Raw genomic sequence first — 21,964 nt, forward strand, 5'->3', positions numbered from 1 at the left:
CAGGACAGCCAGGGCTACACAGAGAAACCCTGTCTTGAAAAACCAAAAAATAAAATAAAATAAAATAATGGCCTGAAATTGGGAGTTGGATCTGTTAGAGAGATATGAAGAGGATTGTAGGGGGAAGAGAGGGAAAAATATGATCATATTTTAATGTATACATATTTGATGTATACAGTATCAAGAATCAAGAAAAATTTGAAAACTAAATGAAAACCAACAAAAATCCTTTTCTTTGAAAACAAATACTTGCCTCAGGTATGTCATTACAGTAATTTAATTTAGATGGGAGCAGGCATGCAAACGCTAAACTATAGGACCGGTGACATTAGAGAAATCCAGTTCTATAGATTGTAATCTGTAAGACATTTTGACAGAATCAACCACAAACTCAAGATTAGGATTTTCCTACCCCATAGAGATAATGACTAATGGAAAATAAAATTCGATAAAGACAAAAAAAAAATCTACACAGTATAATTTACAATGAGTCAGAGAAAGCTGAAACGGTGTCATATAGCTACTGAAATCCTGACATAGAACTTCTGTCCATGCACTACCAAGGCAAGAATCCGGCAAACACATCAGGAGCATGCTCAGAAAAACACAATACTCACTGGAGAAAACCACATCACTTTCAGAATCCAGATAGTGAGAGCGAGATTCACGACGAGGATGGCGAGCAGGAGAAGAACGAATAGGTATAGGCAGCGCTTCCGCCATCCGTAAATGCCGATCTTGTAGATGTGCTGGTTCTCGGGCCTCTCTATGTGAGTGCCCTCGGTGACCGTGGTGTACTGTTCACGCACCATCTTCTAGGGAGGCAAGGAGGGAGGGCAGAGAACTTAATTGTCAGTACTGATATATCATGAGTCTAGAAATTAATTTTTACCCCAGACCAGAAGCTGGGTATGGTGTGTACACCTGTAATCCAGAGCTCCAGAGGGGGAGGGGAGGGGAGCAGGAGTTCAAGGGAATCCTTGATTTCATAGTGAACTCAAGGCCAGCTAGCTGCATAAAGCTATCTCAAAGGAAGAACACATAAGAGAGAGCGAGGTATTATGTTGAAAGATGTCATACTGTTTCAACCACAAGAAGATATTTAATTTGTCACTTAAATAATTTGGATATAACCAATTCACTTAAAATCCAGTGGCCATATTTTCAGATTTTAATCAATTTCACACATATGCTTGTACACAAACACACACACACACACACATACACACACACAAAGTGTATGGCTTTCAAAACTCTGCCAAGTTAAACTTGACATTGACGCATCAACCTTTAAGTCAAGTTATCAAATAGGAAGACGAATCAAGCTGGCAACCATATATTTTTTAACCTAATTACTCAGTTTGATTCTGAATAGTTAAATTATGTCTTCTCTCAGCTAAATTATCCAGAACTATAAAATATTTTTACAAGATGCCTACTACACTCATTTTTGCCAGAACTGAATCCCGAACAGTACATGAGGGTTCTGGATTTTCTTTTATGAGCATGTGGAGATGCATTCCTGGTGAGCTGTACATAGGTGGTAAGCTGTGTCCTAAGGAGGCGCCAATGGTTCACTCTACTCACAGGTACTTCTGGAAAGAGGAATGTGCCTTATGGTTACCCTCATCTTTGCAACCGTATCTCTCATATAAGTGAAATGTAGACCCACTTCCTGAGTCCAACCCATGTCTACACACCACCCTTCAGGAACTTGGAGACATTTCCTACTTCTTCCTTTGAGCTGTATTTATCTGAACCATTCCCATTGGCTGTTAAGCATACCTGTTATTAAATTTTTTACCAGTTGTACTACTTACATATGGTTTTGGTTTGGTTGTTTGGTTTGGTTTTTGAGACAAGACTCACTCCATGGCCTAGAACTCACTCTGTCCGTGGTTGGCTTCAAATTCATGGCAATCCTCTGGCCTCTGCCTCCTGAGTTCTGGGATTATAGCCATGAACCACTGTGCCCCATTCGTATTATTAGTGCAAAATAGTGAATAATTGCCTCTTTAATGTTTTCGCCTAACTTGTTACCTGCTGATGTCAGCTGCAACATATGAAAAAGATCTTTCTCCAGGAGCTAGAGAGATGGTTCAGTGATTAGCAGCACTCACTGGCAGTTCACAACTGGCTAATGCCCTCTTCTGGTGTATAGATGTAGATGCAGACAAAGTACTCATACATAAAATACATAAATAAACAAATCTTAAAAAAAAAAAAAAAAAAAAAAAAAAAAAAAAAAAAAAAAAAAAAAAAAAGTTTGGCTCTCCTTAAAAAAAAAAAGAAAAGAAAAGAAAAAGAAAGAAAAGGCCTTTCTCCAGAGAAGTGTGAGTTGAATGACCAGGTAGCATGCAATCTAAATAGTTTTACAAAAGAGCTGATTTTATTGTTTGTACTGACACCAAATGCATCTGAAAAAGGACCCCAGAAGTTCAGATAATGAGCACCACTGGGCAGAATGCCAGTTCTCCAGGCTTTGAGGTCATACAAAGTGGAACTCATGTTGGCAAGAGTTCGTGTTGACCTAAAAACACAGAGCACTCTGCGATCTCTTTATAACCTTGTACACAGTAACAGAGGGAGTGAATTTTCTGGAATTCATACTTATATTCCACGACATGGAAATAATTCTGTGTTTAATATGTATATATTGAACAGAATTTAGCTTTAGAAACTAGTTGTAAATAGTTTATGTTAGCATTAAAAAATTATACCCCCTGTTAACTATCCTACAAAGTGTGTTGATGTTATACCTAACTATTACTGACTTTAAATGCATTTCTCAAATTTAATTTCAGGTTTTTGAGGGGTTTTTTGTTTGTTTGATTTTGGTTGGTTGGTTTGGTTTTCCAAGTCAGGGTTTCTCAGTGTAGGTTTGGCTGTCCTGGAACTTACTCTGTAAGTTGAGGCTGGCCTCAAACTCAGAGATCTGCCTGCCTCTGCCTCCTAAGTGCTAAGATTAAAGGCATGAGCCACACTGCCCTTCTCCAGTGGGGCCTGAGCTCCTGAGTTCCCTTTGCTGCCACGACAACCCACCCCCAGCCGCCACAACACCCAACAATCCAGTAGAAACAAAACTCTTGTTATAATCAACAAGTCAGGTTTATATATCAATAAATTCTCAATTCACAAGATGCCCACACAATAATTTCAGAGCCAATTGATAATGATACAAGCTGCCCACCTAGATCAGACAAGTTATCCCAATTATTCTATCCCTATATGATATTCATAACTACTGTGACTATTTAAAACCACGTAGGATCAGGGTCTTCTTCCTGTCTGTCTGCATCTTAGCTGCTCCTCTCCTGAGATGCTCTCTGACTCTGCAACTCTTCACACTGCCTCCCTTTTCCATGTCCAATCACAGGCCTCCTGTTGCACTAACATTTTAATGTAATTGGACAGGGAAAATCCTGCCATATATCAGTACTTTTATAATTTGAACATTAGATATAAATCATTAGTGTTTTTACATAAACATCAGATTTCCTACATTTTTTTAATTCATAGCTCTCATTTGCTATTTAAACAAACCAATCTTACAGGTAAGCTATCTTACACATTCTCTGATTTGCTTTTAAGAAATTACTTACTTTATGTGTATGTGAGTCTTGCCTGCATGTATCTCTGTGCACTCAGTGGCCATGGAGGTCAGAAGAGAGCGTTGGATGCTCTAGAACTGGAGTTACAGATGCTGTGTGTGCTGGGAATTAAACCCTGGTTTTCTGGAAGAGCAACAAAAGCTCTTAACCACTGAACTTTCACTCTAGCCTCATCTTTGATTCTTGTTATATAGGCAAATGATTGAATGTATTACACATTCTGTCTTGCTAAATATAGGCTGGTCAATGACATTCTGTATTTCAACCAGCCTTTACTTATTTGTCTGCTCAAGACAAGACACTTCCAAGAGCTAAGCAACCACAATGACTAACGTATGGGTCATGATTCTTAAAAGGAACCAGGTGTGGGGATGTACACTTACAATTCTATCATCTAGCCCCTCAAATAGCAGGGACTTGAGTTCAAGGTCAGATTAGGATACATGGCTAGTCTTTCAAACAAACAAACAAAAAACCAAAACACTAAACTTTCATAAGGGGGGGAGGTGTAGGCTTAATTTTCTCTCATCTGTGGAGAGCTCTTGGTGCTGCTTCTAAAATATTGGCAAGAATTTGACATTGGGCTAGGAAAAGGAAGTAGGATCAAGATCTTGATCATCTTGATAAGTCCCTGAATAACATGAGACCTTCGTTTATGCCTTGTTTGTTTCTTGACTACTTTGCCTTGACCTGGGACTAACCCTATTCTTTGCATGTACCTGGAATGATATAAAAGCAGACTGGGAAAAATTAAAGCCACTTCAGCACTGGATGAAGTCATACTATAATGTTGTCTAATTGTCTTTTTTTTTCTTCAGTCCTCACTGCCAAGCTCTGCCTACTGGGACTGGAACACAGCTCCCCCATTCAATTACATCTTCACCAGCTTTCTGGGTTTGATGTATCCCTTCACTGTCTAAGCTTCAGTGTCCTGGAACTCACTCTGTAGACTTAGCTGGTCTTGAACTCAGAGATCCATCTGCCTCTGTCTACAGCATGCTAGGATTAAGGGTGTGAGCTACAACACCCAGGTTTAAGCTTTTCTTTAATTCCTTTTCACAAATTGGAAGCTTAACTGGGTTCGATCTCCTCTTGAGGTCACCGCTCCCTTTATTCCACTTATCACCAGGCTTTTCTTTAACCTGTTTATTTCCTTGAACACAGGATTTAGTTCCGTTCCACTTCCTGGTACCCTTTTTCTCCTCAAAGTGTACATTTTCTATGTTTCCTTGCTCAGTTTGCTCCTTTTTATTTTAGATCTGCATAAGAGTGACCACTGAGAACGATATAACAGAGTCAATGCTAGGCAGTTTTTGAGATTTCCTCTGCCAATGAAATTAATCCCAAATTCTTCAATTCAGTCTCAAAACAGACTTTTTGGACCAGGGCAGAAAGCAGCCACATTCTTTGCCAAAATATCTCAAGAATGGTCTCTTGGTCACATGCTAATACTTTCCTCCTCTGAAACCTCTTGAGTTAGGCCCCCACAGTTCAAGTCCCCCTCAGCACCACAGCACCACAGTCATGCATGTTCCCACTCGGATCACCCATTAAGCCACACTTAAAGCTTTCAACTACTTTTCTAGTCCAAAGTCCCAATGTCTGCATTCATCTACAGCACAGCCACGCCTATCAGGGCAATGTTCCAGTCCCTGGTACCAACTTTTATATTAGTTATAGTTTCTATTGCTGTGAAAAGATACCATACCCACAACAACTCTTATAGAGGAAAGAATTTCATTGGGGCTGGCTTACAGTGTCAAAGATTTAGTCCATTATCTTCACGGCAGGAAACATGGCAACATGCATGCAGACATGGTGCTGGTGAAGGAGCTAAGAGTTCTACATCTGGATTTGCAGGAAGCAGGAAGAGACCATGAGCCACTGACCTGGCTTGAGCGCCTGAGCCCTCAAAGCTACCCGCTAGTGATATACTTCCTCCAAGAAAGCCTGACTCCAATAAGTCCACCTCCTAATAGTGGCACTGGTGATGGGTCTATAGCGGCCATTTTTATTCAAACCACCACACCTGGTAAGGATTTATTGTTTGTTATGGTTCCCAGTTCTGCCTCTCCTCCCAGAATGTCTAATGCTGCCTGTACATCAGCTCGGAGAGAACAGGGTGAAGTTCGGAACAGGTGGGGTCCACAACCTGCCTCTTTCCTCCTGAGTGTCAGACAGGTTGGAAGGAGGAATAGGAGTCTGGTGTTGGGGGGTGGGGAGGCAGGAGGAATGTTGTGGTTCCAAGGCTTTTGCTTTTCCCCCTCTCAGAGTGTCAAGACACTACTGCACACCAGGCTGAAATGAAGTAGAGTCTGGAACAGGCAGGATTCTGGTACAGTTGGGAATAAGCGTGTGAGGGTATCGGGAGGAAGAAGGCCTTCTCCTAGAATCTTAGTGTTACAGCTCTTAGGCGGAGGCTCTCTTTGACGATCTTTAATGAAGCAGCTCTCTGAGACAATCTTAGCCTGTGGTGTACTTCTTTATTCAGGATGCATTTGAATGCATACACTTTATTTGGGGTGAACCAAGGTGATCTAGCTTTGAGGAAGAGCATGAGAATATCTAGTGGGGTAGAGGTCATTGGTTGAAGGCCACAGCTACTGAGATGACTCGTTTGCGTGAGGAAGAATTCTAGGTGCTGTGCTATGTGACTACCTGTGACCACCTGGCTGTGGTCTCCAAGTTCTGTGTTCTGAGGCAGGCATGGAAACAGGGAGAGAGTTTCACTCCTGCTGGTCTCAAGTTTTGAGATTTCTGGGGTTTGAACATGCTTTACCTTGCCAGTTCTGTGCCAGTTCCTTTTGTGGCACAGTCCACATGCCCCACTGTTTGTTTGTTTGTTTGTTTGTTTGTTTGTTAATCAACGTTACCCAACTTGACATCTGGGAATAAGGAAACTCAGTTGAGGAAATGCTTCATCAGATTGGCCTGAAGGAAAGTCTGTGTGGCATCTCTTGACTAATGATTGATATGGGGAAGCTGAGCTCACTGTAGGCAGGCCACCACTGGGCAGAAATAAGCTGAACCTGCGCCTGGAGAGCACGCCAATCGTCAGAACGGCTCCATGGCTCCGGCTTCAGTTCTTGTCTCCCGGTTCCTGCCTTAAGTGCTAGCCCTGACTTCCCCAGTGAGGGAGTGTGATTAGGACCTCTATGCTTAACGAATGTTGTGTGTTGTATCATGGCAATGGAAAGAGTCTTATTGCTTTTCTATTCCTAAACACACTTTGACCAAGGCAACTTATAGAAGAAAGAGTTTATTTGGGGCTAACAGTTTCAGAGGATTAGAATCCTTGACCAAGATAGCTTGGAGCTTGGCAACAGGCAGGTAGCCATGGCACTGAGGCAATAACTGAAAGCTTACAACTTGAGACAACACTGCTAGGTGGTGGGGGGAGAGAGAAAGAGGGGTAGGGAGGGGGTGGGAGGAGGGTTGGAAGGGGGAGAGAGGGAGAGGGAGGGGGAGAGGGAGGGAGACTGGTAATGGTGTGGGCTTTTAAAATCTCAAAGCCCACCCCCATGACACACTTCCTCCAACAAAGCCAAACCTTATCATCCTGCCCAAATGGTTCACCAACTGTGGACCAAACATTCAATTATATGTGCCATTAGGGTCATTCGCATTCAGATCATCACAGACAACAAACTAGGTCAAGCTGAAAATAAAATGTATATATTGGAAGGTAGACCTTAAAAAACAGCAAGCTGCAGAAAGTGCTAGCTGGGGCAGATGAATGGCAGGTACAAAGTTTGTCTGTGAGCTTGTCTAAAGATATCTTTTCCCTTATCCCTACTGCTCTATCCAGACAAGGCTGAAGTGTGACTGGGTACCCCAAGTGTGACTCCTGTCATGGGGCAGCTGCCATCCTCCCTGCATGGATTTATAGGACTGAACCATAAATATGCATGTACACACACACACATACACACACACAGTCCTTTTCATAGTGAAATAAATAATATGAATTTATTTTCATCATTGTCTCAAATTCATGACCAAATTCAATGACTAAACAGTTTTAGGGGTATCTCTGTTCCATTTTTACATTAGCCACTCTGCCTGGTACACCTAAATACAGCAAGGCTACTGGGTAATCTCTGGACTCTATCCAAGCAGTCTAATTATAAAAAACAGCACTTCGTTATACATGCACACAAGTGACTAGGAAACCATGTATGCCTGCTCACAAACATCCACACTAAAAGGTCATACAACTGTTCTTGCTTTTCTTATAGTGGGATTGACTTTTAAAATACAATGGCAGGTTTGTTACTTGAGTAGTACACCGAACCAGCAGAACCCAGCACCCAGCCCCTGACAAACACGAGCAGAAGTCTCTTTAGAAGGGACTGAATGGAAGAGCGAGATCCAGTCCTACCATCTCCAGCTTAGAACACATTTGTCTGGCTTTATTCACTTCAGCTACAGGCTCATTCTAAAACACAGTGGTATGTTTACAAAAGTAAGCAGTTCAAATTCTCTGCTTCTTTCTGTATTTTGTCCTGTCTTTTATTCAGCACACTCAGAAACCTGAAGCTTTTACTGTGCAAGCACGAAGTGCTTAGCCAAGGGGCATCAATCAGCACCAAGAGGCTGAGCTGGTGGAAACAACACAGCACCGCCAACAGATAAGAACAGCACGTAAGTCACTGTGGATAGAGTGCATGTGTTAAAGGGCTGTAATGAAAACAGTGGCATTTGGCCTCCTTAGCCTTAAACACAACCAGTGTCACTTGATGCCAACTTGACTCTCATTCCTAGCATGGGTTATAACAAGGGTCAGCCATTGACTTACTGCACACACATCAGGTGGGACAGGAATGTGGTAAATGGCTGTGGCGGCTGGTGACAAACTGCCATGAGCAAGAGCTAAGGACTTAGACACAGCACTTCTGCGTCAGGCAGTAGTGGGAGCCTCCAGCTTAGTGCTTCCTTCTGTCAAGTGATAGTGAATGCCTAGTGCTTGGTTGTTTTCGTCTGAGTCATTGTAGAGGGTGCTTAACTTTCCTGTGTCAGGTGACCATGGGCACCTTCTGTTTCCCTCTCTGTGTTATTGTGGGAGCCCAAGTGTGACGGCTGAAAGGCTGGACACTTTTGTGGTTCGTTCTGTGAATGCAAGCTAGATGACCAAGGTTTTCTTCTGTGTGACATCAGAGTAAGTAGCTACTGTTTCCTCCTAATACAGGAGATTCCCAGATTTTCTTCTGCATTGTATTATATAGCCAGTGCCGTCTATAGTCTGTGAATGTCTACTTCTCTATACAATACTTGATACTTGGGCACCTACTGTTTTGTCTACACTATGAAGACTCTCTACCTCAGCTCTTTGTTGTGTGGTCCTACCATCTGCCATGTGAGCCTATCTCCAGTTATCACTGCTGTGTAACACAGGGTGAACAATTGTCTAGACATAGAGACTACAACTGGGAAGGCATGACATCCAAGCAAGTCACTATGTCTCAAATATTCCAAAATTGATTCAAACACCCAAAGAGAAACCGATGGATCACCTGACCCCTACACACACTTGTCACACTTCATCATCAAAGGAAAGCAGAAACCTGAGCAGAGGCCGTGGAGGCAGGAACTCAAGCAGAGGCTTTGGAGGCAGGAACCCAAGCAGAAGCCATGGAGGAAAGCCAGCTACTGGCTTGCTCCTCGTGGCTAATATACGATTCAGGACCACCATCACAGGGGTAGCATCACACACAGTGAGCTGGGCCCTTCCACACAAACCATCAATAAAGAGAATGTCCCTCAGACATGCCCACAGGCTAATTCAATAGAGGCAATTCCGCAATTGGGGAGTCTTTTTCAGTAGTTTGTCAACTTGACGAAAGCTACAATTACTACTCAAACCTATAATGATAGCGTCATATCTATTAGAACTGTGATTATAAAAAAAAATAAGAAAAATCACAAGTGTTTGATGAAAGTGTGGAGAAGCTAGAGCTCTTTTGTAGTATAGTGGAATGCACATTAGTGTAGACATTATGCTTAAAAACATGGCCGTCCCTCAGAAAGTTAAAAACAGAACATCCATGTGGCCCTGCAGTCCCAATACAGGATCCATATGCATGAGAACTAAGATCTGTGTGCTGAGACGACACCAGCAGCCCATGTCTACTGAGCGTTAGGCACAAAAACCAAGCTATGGAATCAACAGCCGTGTGCCGTTTCGGGTGAGAAGACAGAGAACACGAAGCAAATATAAATACAATGAAATGTTCTTCAGCCACAAAAGGGACAAAATCCTGTTGCTTGTGACTACACAGATTATATTGGACATAGCAATTTTAAGTGAGATAGGCCAGGCACAGAAAGCCACGCACCACATGATTTCACTTATATAGAATACAAAGAGCTGGGCATGGTGGTACACCCTTCAATCCAGCACTCAGGTGGCAGAGGAAGGTAGATCTCTGTGAGTTCAAGGCCAGCCTGGTTTACATAGTGAGTTCTAGGTCAGGCAGAAATACACTGTGAGACCCTGTCTACGGGGGGTGGGGGGAGGGTATTTCATAGAAGTTGAGAGTGGATTATTGGTTTCCAGAGTTTGGGAATGTCAAGGGAGGGAGGGATGAAGAGAGGCCAATCAATTTTCCTTGTCAGGTTGACTGGATTTAGGATCACCTAGGAGACACCACACCTTTGGATGAGGGTGTTTCTAGAGACATTTAACTGGAAGAATATCCATTCTGCATATAGACAGCAGCCTCCCATGAATTTGGATCTTGGGCTGAGTAAAGGGTGGGACCAACTAAGCACTAACATTCATCTCTCACCTTCCCTGATTCGTGACTGCAAGTAAAGTGGTTGGCCAGCTGTCTCTGCTCCTGTAGCCATGCCTTCTCCACAATGATGATCTACAATGCTTCAAACCTAAGCTAAAACAAACCTTTCCTTTCTTGAGTTGCCTTTGGTCTGATATTTTCTCATAGCAACAAGCATATTATTACCTGTAGCTTTAAAAATGTGTTTAGAAAATGGGTTTAAAAATATGTTTAGAAATAACCAGAAGCTAAAATTTGGAGTGTTATACTACAAAGAGTATGTATTACAAAGACAATGAATATTTTAATTGCCCTGATTTCATGTATAGACATATTAAAGTATTATACCCTACCCAGTAACTATGTACAATGTGTTAATCAAAAGAAAAGACTTTCCAATGCCAATTTACTAAAGTTGTAAATTTACTTTTTAAGTGCATTTTGCCTGCACATATGTCTATTTACACTCTACAGGCCACCTGACTTAGATGTTTTGAGGGAAAAGAGAGAAGTCTGGCATGCTTTATAAAGTCACCAACTGCCTTGTCCTTGCACAGCTTGGGTCCCAGGACCCTGATTTGGGGCGATGAGAGAATGAAGAAAGGACAGACAGACACATGGACACACAAAAGCTGGGACACATAAAAGTGGTCTGATGGAGAAGCCGCAGACCCCCAGTGTGTTTACTATATACATTTGAACAGGGACTGGGTTATTGCACCCAGCTGACCAGTGAGGTGGGGTTATAACATCCAGATAAACAAGGAGTTATTATACACAGCTGAAAAGGATTCAGGCATAGCTAATGTCAACAGGAGCAGTTGGCTGGCAGGCAGAGGAAGCTATGGTAGCTATTTTCTTCACTCGGTATCAACACCTGCACAGAGCAAAGTTTTGCCATCACTCTGGACCCAGCCCTGGAGAGGCCTTGCCAATTCCCACAAGTCTAAGTCATTCAGAGCCTTGACCTGGCTGGGCCATTATTAGACAAGACACATTCACCCAGGACTTGACTCACCCCCACCTCCTACCCCCCATCTTCCACCCCTTTTGTTTTCCAGACCATCATCTATGTAGCTGTATCCTCCTCTGGCCCAGTGGCAAGGCCCTATAGTTCTCTGGTCCCACCTCTGTCATTTCTTTCCCTACAGATGCCTTTTTAATTTTGTCATGTCGTGATGTAGAGAATTTTCTTGGAAGGACTGTACAGGAATATTTTGTACTTTGTAAGGAGCTTAGCTTAATAATCTGAAGGTCAGGTGTCCCTCTATGTCTATATATCATTTGTCTCTCTGTCTGTCTGTCTATCCAGCCATCCAAGTTTCAAATCTAGACAAAAGGCTGAGGCATCTATTTAAAATATCTAATTGGATCTACCTGCCAGGTTCTCCCAATACCCCTCAATCTCTACCCATTACTGGGTATGGCTGGCATACCCACCCCCAGATCTGGGCTGCTCTTCCCCCAGAAATATAATCATATATAATCCAAGTCCCTATATAATCCAGACACATTGGCTAGCTACCCCCTTTTGTGCCTTGGCCTCCTGGTTGATGCACCTGGTTTCCCTCTCACCTCTGCCCCCTCTTCCACATGGTTCAGAGTCATGACCACTCTGGACTCTTGAAGATGTGTCTGCCTCTGGCTGTGTCTCCCTTTTCCTCTACAATAAACTTTCTCCTCCACCATACCTGGGAGCAGTCACATCCACTCCTTTTATTTCTTTCTTTTTTTTTCATTCACTACCATCAACTACATATCTGTGAACCCAGGACTTCACACTTTCTAGGCAAGCACTGTATCACAGAACCATACCTCAAGTGACAGGGAGTGCCATTTTTAGGACAAGACAGAAACGTATTATTTTCAGTATTTACCTGCCATCTTTGTCAAGGTCACTTGGGAACTTGGACTTGACAGTCTTTAGAATCATAGATGTAACCAGTCTGAGAAACTACTTTCCCTTTGGCTTTGAAAGAAAATCTCAAATCATGCTCGAATCCACTAAATTAACCCCACTTGAACCACTAGTTTTAAAATTCTCAAAGTAGACTTCCTTGTATCTAGATGTTTCCAAGAAAAGAGGCAAACAGCAAATAGGCTTTTGTAGTTCCTGGGAACCCAGACTCGCTTCATCCTGGGGGTGAATCTTTTGGCCAGTTCACTTGGTCTTTCCCTGGCCTATCTTCATTCCTTTAAACGGAACTCATTTTTCCACACCACACAGTAACTTAGTAACACAAAGAAACAACTCCATTTGAGCAGTCAGAAGCAACATTCCTCTTTACAGTTACCCAGAGGACGGCTGTTGTCTGTGCCACTTTCTTTCCTCCAGATCTTGGGAGGGAAACAGTCCCAGAACAACTGGGGAGCTGGCTTGACAGTTGGCTCTTGTGCTGTTTATTCCCAATTACAAAACACCTCGACCTTTGTTCTTGTTTTTAATCCCTTAGTGTCTCCCAGAAACCACCCAAAGTCTGAAGCATCAGACTGAGTCTATCAGAAACGTTTGAGTGGAGTTGAGCATGATTTTCAAGAATGTACCTTCTCTGATTAGTTATCAGTCAACATCCCATAATACAGCGGCATTTGTCATGACAAGTGTGTAAATGTGGCATTTGTCATGATGAGTGTGTAAATGCCAGCAGCAAGTCGTGATAAATGCATAGCACAGAAGTCTCTGGGACAACTTGCACAGGTAAAAATGAGGAGACTGGATTTTGTTAATAATTAAAATATAATTGAGATCACCAACTTATTCAACATTATTTTAGATTGTTAACCATTATGCTGCCAGTGAAGAAAACAATAAGAAATCCTGTACCTATCTGATTTACATATTACATACTAATTCTATAAAATCCAAGTGGAAATGGATTACTTACCTCAGCCACTCAGAAGCCGCACTGATTAACTGATTCTCAATGAGGGCCGGAGTTCTTCGGTAGTGGAAAGATTGAAACTCACAGCATTTCGTTTAGGGTGAGACAGACAATTCCCGGTCTCTCCCCCGAGAAAGGGCTCCTTGGCTCAGGTTTCTGCCCCTCCTGTAGCAACAGGCGAATCTAAATTTACCCAGTGACTTCAATTGCTCAGACTCTCTTAAAACTGGGAACCAATTCCAGCCAGCAACCTCAGATGTACCAAACACAAGCTAGAGCCAAACACTGGGGCGAAGCCAGCACCCCAACATGTAAACTCTGTGCCACTCCCTGAGAAGCTTTGGCCATCTTTGGAGAGCCCTAACTAATGCCAACCTCACCACAATCACTTAGAGCTCGCACACAGCGCTCAGCACTGGGACTTGACTGCTTTCTGGGTCCCCTTTCTTTACCCAGAGACAGAAAACTAGCCAGTAACAAATGCTCTTTGGAAACCCTTTCCTTAAGCCGCATTGTAAGTCAGAAACTTTATTACTTGAGAGGAAACTTGCATTGTGGTGACTAATAAGAAACAGCAGGCACATAAACATTACATTTTAAAATGATGACAGCTCTTTTTCCAAGGAAGATAACATATCAGCTTAACAAATTATGTGACTATAACCATCTGATGCAGAAGTGTCTTTGTTTAAAAAATAATTAGATCATTTAATATTTATCAGGCATAATATATCAAATTTTTGAATCATATTAATCTTTTACGTTGAGTTAAAATGGACTAAACTACATACCTAGAGATGTAGGTATGATGTTTTGATGTTTGATGTGTTAGCATCAAACCTTGCACAGAACTGACAATTGCACAAGGATGCACTTGGTTAATTTTAACTTTCTCCTTGGGAGACTTGCCCCTTTCTCTTTATTTGCATTTCGACTTTGTAACTGTTTGAAACTTGACACTCTCTTACAGGAACAGCTGCAGGCCTTAAATTAAACCAGGACATTTTCAACTAATCTTATATTTATAGGGCACTTAGAACCCTTCCATGGATTCTCTACACACAGTTTTGTCCACTGTGATAATTCAAACTGAGAATCAGAGTATAACAATCAGCTCTTAATTAAAAATACTTAACCCCTCTTTGTCAGTGATGCAAGACCAATTGAAAAATACAAGTTTGAAAGCCTTAATTGTATAATCTGATTGAAATGTGACGCTCTTAAAGGTTTTAACATTGCTCTTTTCATTAATTGGTAAGTTGAAAATTTTATTAGATATTTTCTTTATTTACATGTCATACAATATCTCCTTTCCCAGTTTCCCCTCCAAAAACAAAACAAAACAAAACAAAAAACAACAAGAACAAACCCTTGTTCCCTCCCTCCTCCCACTCCCCCTGCTCGCCACCCCACCCTCTCCTGCTTACTGGCCCTGGCATTCTCTTACACTGGGGCATAGAACCTTCACAGGGCCAAGGGCCTCTCCTCCCATTGATGACTGACTTGGCCATCCTCTGCTACATATGCTGCTGGAGCCATTGGTCTCACCATGTGTACTCTTTGGTTGGTGGTTTAGTCCCTGGGAGCTCTGAGGGTACTAGTTAGATCATATTGTTGTTCGTCCAGCTCTTTGGGTCGTTTCTCTAGCTTCTTCATTGGGGACCCTGTATTCAGTTCAATGGATGGCTGTGAGCCTCTACTTCTGTATTAGTCAGGTACTGTCAGAGACTCTGAGGAGATAGCTATACCAGGCTGGATTGTCCTTCCTTCAGTCTCTGCTCCATAGTTAGTCTCTGCAACTCCTTCCATGGGTATTTTGTTCCCCCTTTTAAGAAGGAATGAAGTTGAACTTGTAAGCACACTCTTGTCATTGGTACATTTTTATGCCAGTCAAGCATTATGTGTTTCCCACTCACATAATGTCAAATTCAGTACTCCACGTAAGACTGGCTCAAGTACATCTCTGCTTTTATGGATTAACTGAAGTGATTGTGACAAGATTTTCAGCATTTCGAATGTAGGTCTAGCTCAAGTCTGAAACTCACATGATACTGTTTTCAATGGAATCAAAGCATTTTAAAGATAGAAATGACCTTAAAGTAACTGTATTCTAAGGCCAAGTAATGTGTTCAAGGTTCCATGGCTAATGAGGTATGAATAGAAAGGACTAGAAAGCCTGCTAGGTTTCCTTATGTATTTGGTATTCAGTACACCCATGTGTTCCATGCATGATGTCATACTTCTGTGGTCTAGCCAGGTATCATCTCATTTTCCCCATCCCACACGCAACAAGAAGCCTCACTACATTTTATGCCTTCCCACATTTTAAATACAATCAAGTTGACAGTGAAAAATATCCATCACAGAAGTGACAGGTGTGGAAGACATCAGCTCACTTTACCAAGTGAAAGAAGCTGATCGGAAGCTTTGTGGTGTGAAATTCCAGTCCTGTTTAAGTTACACATGTTACTTTGTATATTTCTGAATCCACAGCACCTATAGCAGAAGGGAAGGGACTCCAATGAGCACTGGGGACTGTGGGTGATTGTCAATGTAGGCTCATGGATTGAGACCCACGTGACACTCTGTTGGAGACGTGGACAATGAGGGACACTGTACATGTTTAAAGAAGGTGAGGTTCAGGATCGCTCTGTGCCTCTGGTCAATTCTGCTATGGACCCCAAGGTGCTCTAAAATGCACAGTTTTGAGGAAAGAGTTGGACAAGCAAGCTGTGATTTAGGCAGGAGGCGACAGCTCAGGGGCAAGAAGGCTCTCCGACTAATACAGATCGTAACGTAGAGATGGGGCAGGCAGTGAGGGGCAGAGGAAGCCAAAAACCGAGTCAAGAAGAATGCTGGAATCACCCTCAGAGGTGCATCCAAAGCACCTGCCTGCATCCCACCAGACATTCTATTGTTCCGTGCTGATGAAGTCCCGTTCTTTAAAGTCTTCTAGCTGTTCTAAGGGTCAGCCAGGGTCGAAAGAGCAGGTTTATCCCAGAGATGACCTGAAGTAACAAAGTAAAAAGGCTCACCTCTGTCAGGGAACATTGTTCATCTTCCCCAGGACTCCTTTTCCTCGAGGGTGGATCCCTGCCATCCGGTATTTTTAGCTTTGTGCCAGGGAGGAATATATTACGGTCTGGCTGGAATTTTCTTCATGACCTGACTCTCTGCATTTGCCAACATTTACTTCTCTATTGGCCATTTCCCTTCTTCTTTGACGGGTGTTTCCCCGTTGCAGCCAGAGTGCCCTAGAGACAGATGGACTCTCAGTGTGGCTCCTCATTTGCCACCTCCTCAGCATGCCAGCGCTTGACTCCTACTCTCAGTTCTGTGTCATAAATAGCCATTCAGACTCCATACTGAGCAGGACATGCCTTTTCCCTGTGAAGGGCATCGGCTGCCATCTTCGGAACCTGCAGCAGGCTTCTGAATGGTTTCCTGAAGTCAGTGTGTAAATCATTTCACATTGTGGGTCCTTGCTGCAAGCCTGCCATCCCATGTTTCATCTCAGGGGTGAATGGGGCCGCTGGCTGTTTGCCTAAGCTACTTAACAGCCATTCTCTGTGATTTTTCTGGATCCTTCCTCCTGTAGGAATAATGGTTTCTCACACAGTTTTAGATGCCTGAGGCTGAGTGATCTATAAACAACCAAACTTTCTTTCTCATGGTCCTGGTAGCTAAGAACAAGATGCCAACATGACTGGGTTCTGGGTTAGAAAGGTGGGTTCTCATTGCTTCTGGAGACAGAGAAAAAGGTCAAAGGGGCTTCCTCTGGTCCCTTTAATCAGAGCACTCTTAATTCCAGAGGGGTCTATCCTCGGGGCCTCCGTATCAGCTAAAGGGCCAGCCATCTAGCTGCACCACACAGTGGAAGGAATGGGGTTTCAACACATGCATTTGGGGAGCATAAACATTGACTTCAATGTAGACACAATGATCTCACCTCCAGGAACGCTTAAGCATAGCATGGAGTTGGGAGTGAAATGATGGTGACCATTATACATACCCTGTGCACCAGACTTTTGGGGTGCCGGGTCCTCTCTGTCTCCTGCCTTTAACGCTGGGCAACGGATCGCTCTGTTGGGGATGCTATTCCCTTCAGCTCCCCTTTATGCCCAGAAGTGTGACTGAAGGCTTTGTCAATTTTAACCTTGGTTTCAGCCAATAGAATGTAGTGTTTGTTTTACGTTCCCAAAGTGACACCTTTGAGGCCTCTTTCAATGAAGTGATTATTTTTAAAAACCACATCCAGGCTGTGCTGGGCAAGCACACTGTCAATGGTGGTTTCAAGTAATGCAGGTTCAATTTTTCTTTTGGAGAGGCAGGGGACAAGTTCCTGTGTGTCTTATCTCCTCTCCCAGGAATTCACACGTTTTCTTTCTTTGCCCTCAGATCAGCTGTGTTTGCCAGGGAAGAGTTCTTATTCTCTGGGCCAAATCCAAGCATGATATGTTTTGATATATTCTTGGCATTAAGGACATAAGTGGCACCATGAATAATGTTTGTGTCCTGTGGGATATCAGAATATGAGTGTTGCTACTCAGCTACACTCAGTTAAGGTCAAACTGCTTCAAAACACCCCCAGAACATACCAGATTGTGGCTGGTTTCTAAGAAGATATTTTAGACTTGTCAACAAACTTCCAAAAACACATTCAGTTACTGGGATCCAAAATATACACCAGTAGGAATATCATTTGGAGTGTTTTTCTGTTTATGTCATAATTAAAAGTAAAATCTGCCTGTTATTGAAAGGTATGCTTTTTTTATTTTAAAAAGAAAAGTCTTTTTTTACTTTAAAAATTCAACATTCGGGCTGGCGAGATGGCTCAGCAGGTAAGAGCACAGACTGCTCTTCCAAAGGTCCTGAGTTCAAATCCCAGCAACCACATGGTGGCTCACAACCACCCATAGTGAGATCTGATGCCCTTTTCTGGTGTATCTGAAGATAGCTATAGTGTACTTATTTATAATAACAAATAAATCTTTGGCCTGGAGTGAGCAGTGACCAAGCAAGCGGGGCCAACCGGAGTGAGCAGTGGTCCTAAATTCAATTTCCAACAATCACATGAAGGCTCACAACCATCTGTACAGCTACAGTATACTCATATACATAAAATAAATAAATAAATACATCTTTAGAAAAAAATTCAACATTCATTAAAAGTCTTAGTTTGGCTCTGTTCTCCATCTTGACATTTTTCTCAGGCAATACGGGCACTTGTAATTTGCTCAAGAACTAGCTTGCAGATGATGATGAGATATCTCTTTGTTTCTACTCACTTGTCTGTATCACTTGTCAAAACTGACTTAAAATGATCTTGCTGAAATGTTTCCATATTATACTAAAATATGTTGATTATTATTTTTAAAAATTTACACATCAAAATGGTCTCAAAGAGACCAACTTAAGCTTTTCATTCTTGGGTTGGTGCAAGTTGAACATTTGTAATGCAAATATCTGAAACCTGTAATGCTCCAAAATTGAAAACTTTTTAGTGTCAATGTATAGCCATAAGTCTGGTGCTTGGTGGACATTGTGCCTGTCATAGTTTGCATCTTGAGTGTCCCCAGAGGTTAAAAGCTTGATCCTTCATCTGATGCTATGTGGAGATAGTAGTATGTTTAGGTGATGAAGCTTGTAAGAGGGAAGTTGGCTTATTTGTGGACATACCCCTGAAAGCAATTATTAGAACTCCAGCCACTCCCCTTTTTGCTTCCCAGCTACCACAAACTGAGCAGCTTCTTGCAAAAGCAAGGTCTAAAACTCTGGTCCTCAATAATCCTTTCCTCACTATAAATTACCTCGGGTGTCTTGTTACAGTGATGCAAAGCTGAGCAACACAGCACACACACTTGCTTTCATGGACGGAGTAACTTAAAACATTGTATGAAGGAACCTGTAGACTGTGTCTAATGACTTTCACATCTGGACTTGGATCTCGTCCTCAAGACCTCTCCATGTATATGCAAATATTCCAATCATATCCTCAAAAAAAAAAAAAAAAAACCTGAAACTATTCTGGTCCCACTCTCTAGGAGAAGAGATACTCAATCTGCAGCAATCTTTCCATTTTCTGTCTCCTGTAAGCTTATCTAGAGAAAATGAAGTTCTTATCCTGAGCAAATTCATAAATAGGTGCTTTGGGGTCTCAATGGCCTCTCCTACAGATTGTGACATGGAGAGGGGGCAGGCAGAGGTGCGCAGAAGGAGCTGGAAGCTGAGTTGTGAAGCTTACCCACAGGGATGCACCCAACCCCTGCCTGCAATACACCAGACAGTCTGTTGTTTAGCATTTGAACTCCTTGAGCCCTGCATTCTCTTTACCTTAAATGATTGTGTAACAGAATAAGACATCAAACTCAATGGTGAGTGGATGCTACACACAAATTCTAACCGCCCCCCCACCCCGGGTGTGGCACTGACATGAGGCTTCCACATTCGGAAAGGGTTCTGAATTACCTTTGTCACCTATAAGATAGACTCTAGCCCTCGGGGTGTGGACGTTAGAAGACAACTTGCAGAAATAAGTTCTTTCCTTCCATTTGTGAGTGTGTGTAGGGTTAGTCTGGGGCTGCTTGTACTCAAATGCTAAATTCTGTACCCCTAGATCTGCTTGCTCCAAGGCAAGGAGACCCTCACATATACCAGCTTTTGTTGTGTAAACCTTTCTCCATAAGTTATCCTTGATTGGTTGATAAAGATGCCTACAGCCTGGGATGGGCAGAAGAGAGTGGGCAGAGCAAAGGTTCCCGGGCTTAGGGTCTCAGGCAGGGACCATGAAGGATAAGAGAGAAAGAAGAAGGAAGAAGTCACCTTGGGGTGTGTGGATGGTGAATGCATGGCCATGAGGGATGGCCTGGTAGAGTAGGAGCTGCCCAGGCAGAACATGGCAAATGATATCTTGGGGTTATAGACAGGGAAGTAGACAAAATGGCATAGAGGGTTGATATCTGCTCTAACGCTTTAAGGCTTATCGTAAATGTACAGATTTTTGTGTCTTCTACTTGTGAACTACATGATCTATGTGAGATAGAAAACCCCAAATAATATTTACCACAACAAATGTGGATCCGGGGATCAAACTCCGGCTATCCACATTGTCTGCAATCACTTCCTCCTCTTGTTTCCTCCATCTTGTATCCCTGAATGTGAGGCCTTCTTTTCTCCTGATTCAGATGGATGACTAGCACTCATTTACACAGGAAGAATGTCACTTGTCTAGGACGCTGTAACATAGCAGGAGAATGGTTTGGTACCAGCTCTGAAACTTACCACAGGCTCTGGCACAGTCTCCTATGTATTCTGCATGAGTCCAAAGCCCAGGGTGCAGGGGCAGGGGAATGAAATGCAACAGCCACATTACCTGGCTTCAGGGAGATGCTGGAGCAATGTGATCTACACAGCATCTTCTTCCCTGCACATACGTGAGATGTCGTCTGGGAATTAATTGATTGGATATTTACATTGGATCGTTCTGACCAAGGGAGGTTTGCAAAGAATCAGAGTCAGAGGGCCAGCGAGACGGCTCTGTAGGTGAAGTACCTGCTGTATAAGTCTAACTACCTGCAGTTCATTCCTGGAACCCAAGCCAAGGTGAAGTACAGAGCTGACTCCTGAAAGCTGTCCTCTAACTTCCACACGTGCACCAGGGCCTGCACACTCCCCTGCCCTACGTGTGTGTCACATACATACCATACTATACCATACTTATAATGAGGATGACGGTGATGGAGATGATGGTGATGATGATGGTGATGATGACAAATATTTCAAAATAAACTGGGTCAGGAGTGTTACAGGAACCCCTGAGGAAGGCACTGAAGTGTGCCCAGCACTGGGTAGGAGAGCCTGGCAGGCGGTGGCAAGTGCCCAGCTGTCCTTTCAGCTGTTTTCAATTAGGCTAGTGTTTAATTTGGTTTCAGTTCCCAGAGGGGATGCTCCGGACTGAGACACCCCAATTTAAACCTCAGCATGTGGACAGGCATGGTTTCTGCACACTTCATATTTGCTAGTTTCTCTTTTCTCAGGTCACCGATTACAGTAAGTGAATCATTCATCTTAGAAGGAGAGGGGGGAATTAGCCAGGTGCAGTGGCTTTTTCCCCCCCAAGGGCTTATAGCAAATCTATGAGAGCCACGGATTTGAAAGGGGACCTATAGCCTTACGCAGCTAAGAAGCATTGAGATGATATTCCTGCTTTTCCCTCTGTCTAGGCCAGCGGGACACTTTCCTCACCTACAACACAATGACATCACAAAGCACAAGTTGGAATGCAGTGACTTCATTTCCTAACTAAGTGTCACATCCAGGAAAGTGACGTTTGAAAGTACATCAAACGGGGGATCCTGGAAGAGAAATCACATCACCACTAACACAGGTCCTGTTGGGTACACACTCCATAAATTCAGCTACAGGAGGAGCTAAGGAAATGGCTATATTAGGATACATCATACATCATTTGTACCTATCTTCAGATCATAGGTTGTTTACATCGCTATGCAAACATTACCATGCCTAGTCAGGTCACATTCTACAACACAATTCCAGAAAAAGCACCAGAATTATGTATACTTTTTTGTTTCAGTGGAACTGTATCTGCCACACTTAGCCCATGGTACAGGACAGCAACCCCTGTGGGAAGCCTGATGTGGTGGAGGTCTATATGATGTCTGCTAAATTAAAGAAT

The 21,964-nt window shown here is 42.8% G+C and overlaps 1 protein-coding gene across 9 annotated transcripts in view; it reads right to left on the reverse strand.

The window, feature by feature from the left end:
- Positions 1 to 21,498, reverse strand: part of Sgcg (sarcoglycan gamma) — a 59,155-nt gene extending 37,657 nt beyond the window's left edge. For 4 of the 9 annotated variants that reach the window (XM_031362363.1, XM_031362361.1, XM_031362362.1 and 1 more), the window contains exons 1-4: positions 21,444 to 21,498; positions 20,333 to 20,504; positions 13,273 to 13,434; positions 618 to 815 (exon numbers count right to left, since the gene is read on the reverse strand). In XM_031362363.1, coding sequence (XP_031218223.1) covers positions 618 to 812 — 195 coding nt within the window. In that variant the 5' untranslated portion in view covers positions 813 to 815; positions 13,273 to 13,434; positions 20,333 to 20,504; positions 21,444 to 21,498. Of the gene's footprint in view, positions 1 to 617; positions 816 to 13,272; positions 13,435 to 20,332; positions 20,505 to 20,641; positions 20,715 to 20,970; positions 20,992 to 21,443 lie in introns of those variants that run through there. The other 5 variants (XM_031362356.1, XM_031362360.1, XM_031362357.1 and 2 more) reach the window with 5 other exon arrangements.
- Positions 21,499 to 21,964: the final 466 nt, after the last annotated feature.

Source organism: Mastomys coucha, unplaced genomic scaffold (genome assembly GCF_008632895.1).
Source record: "Mastomys coucha isolate ucsf_1 unplaced genomic scaffold, UCSF_Mcou_1 pScaffold9, whole genome shotgun sequence".
Lineage (NCBI taxonomy): Eukaryota > Metazoa > Chordata > Mammalia > Rodentia > Muridae > Mastomys > Mastomys coucha.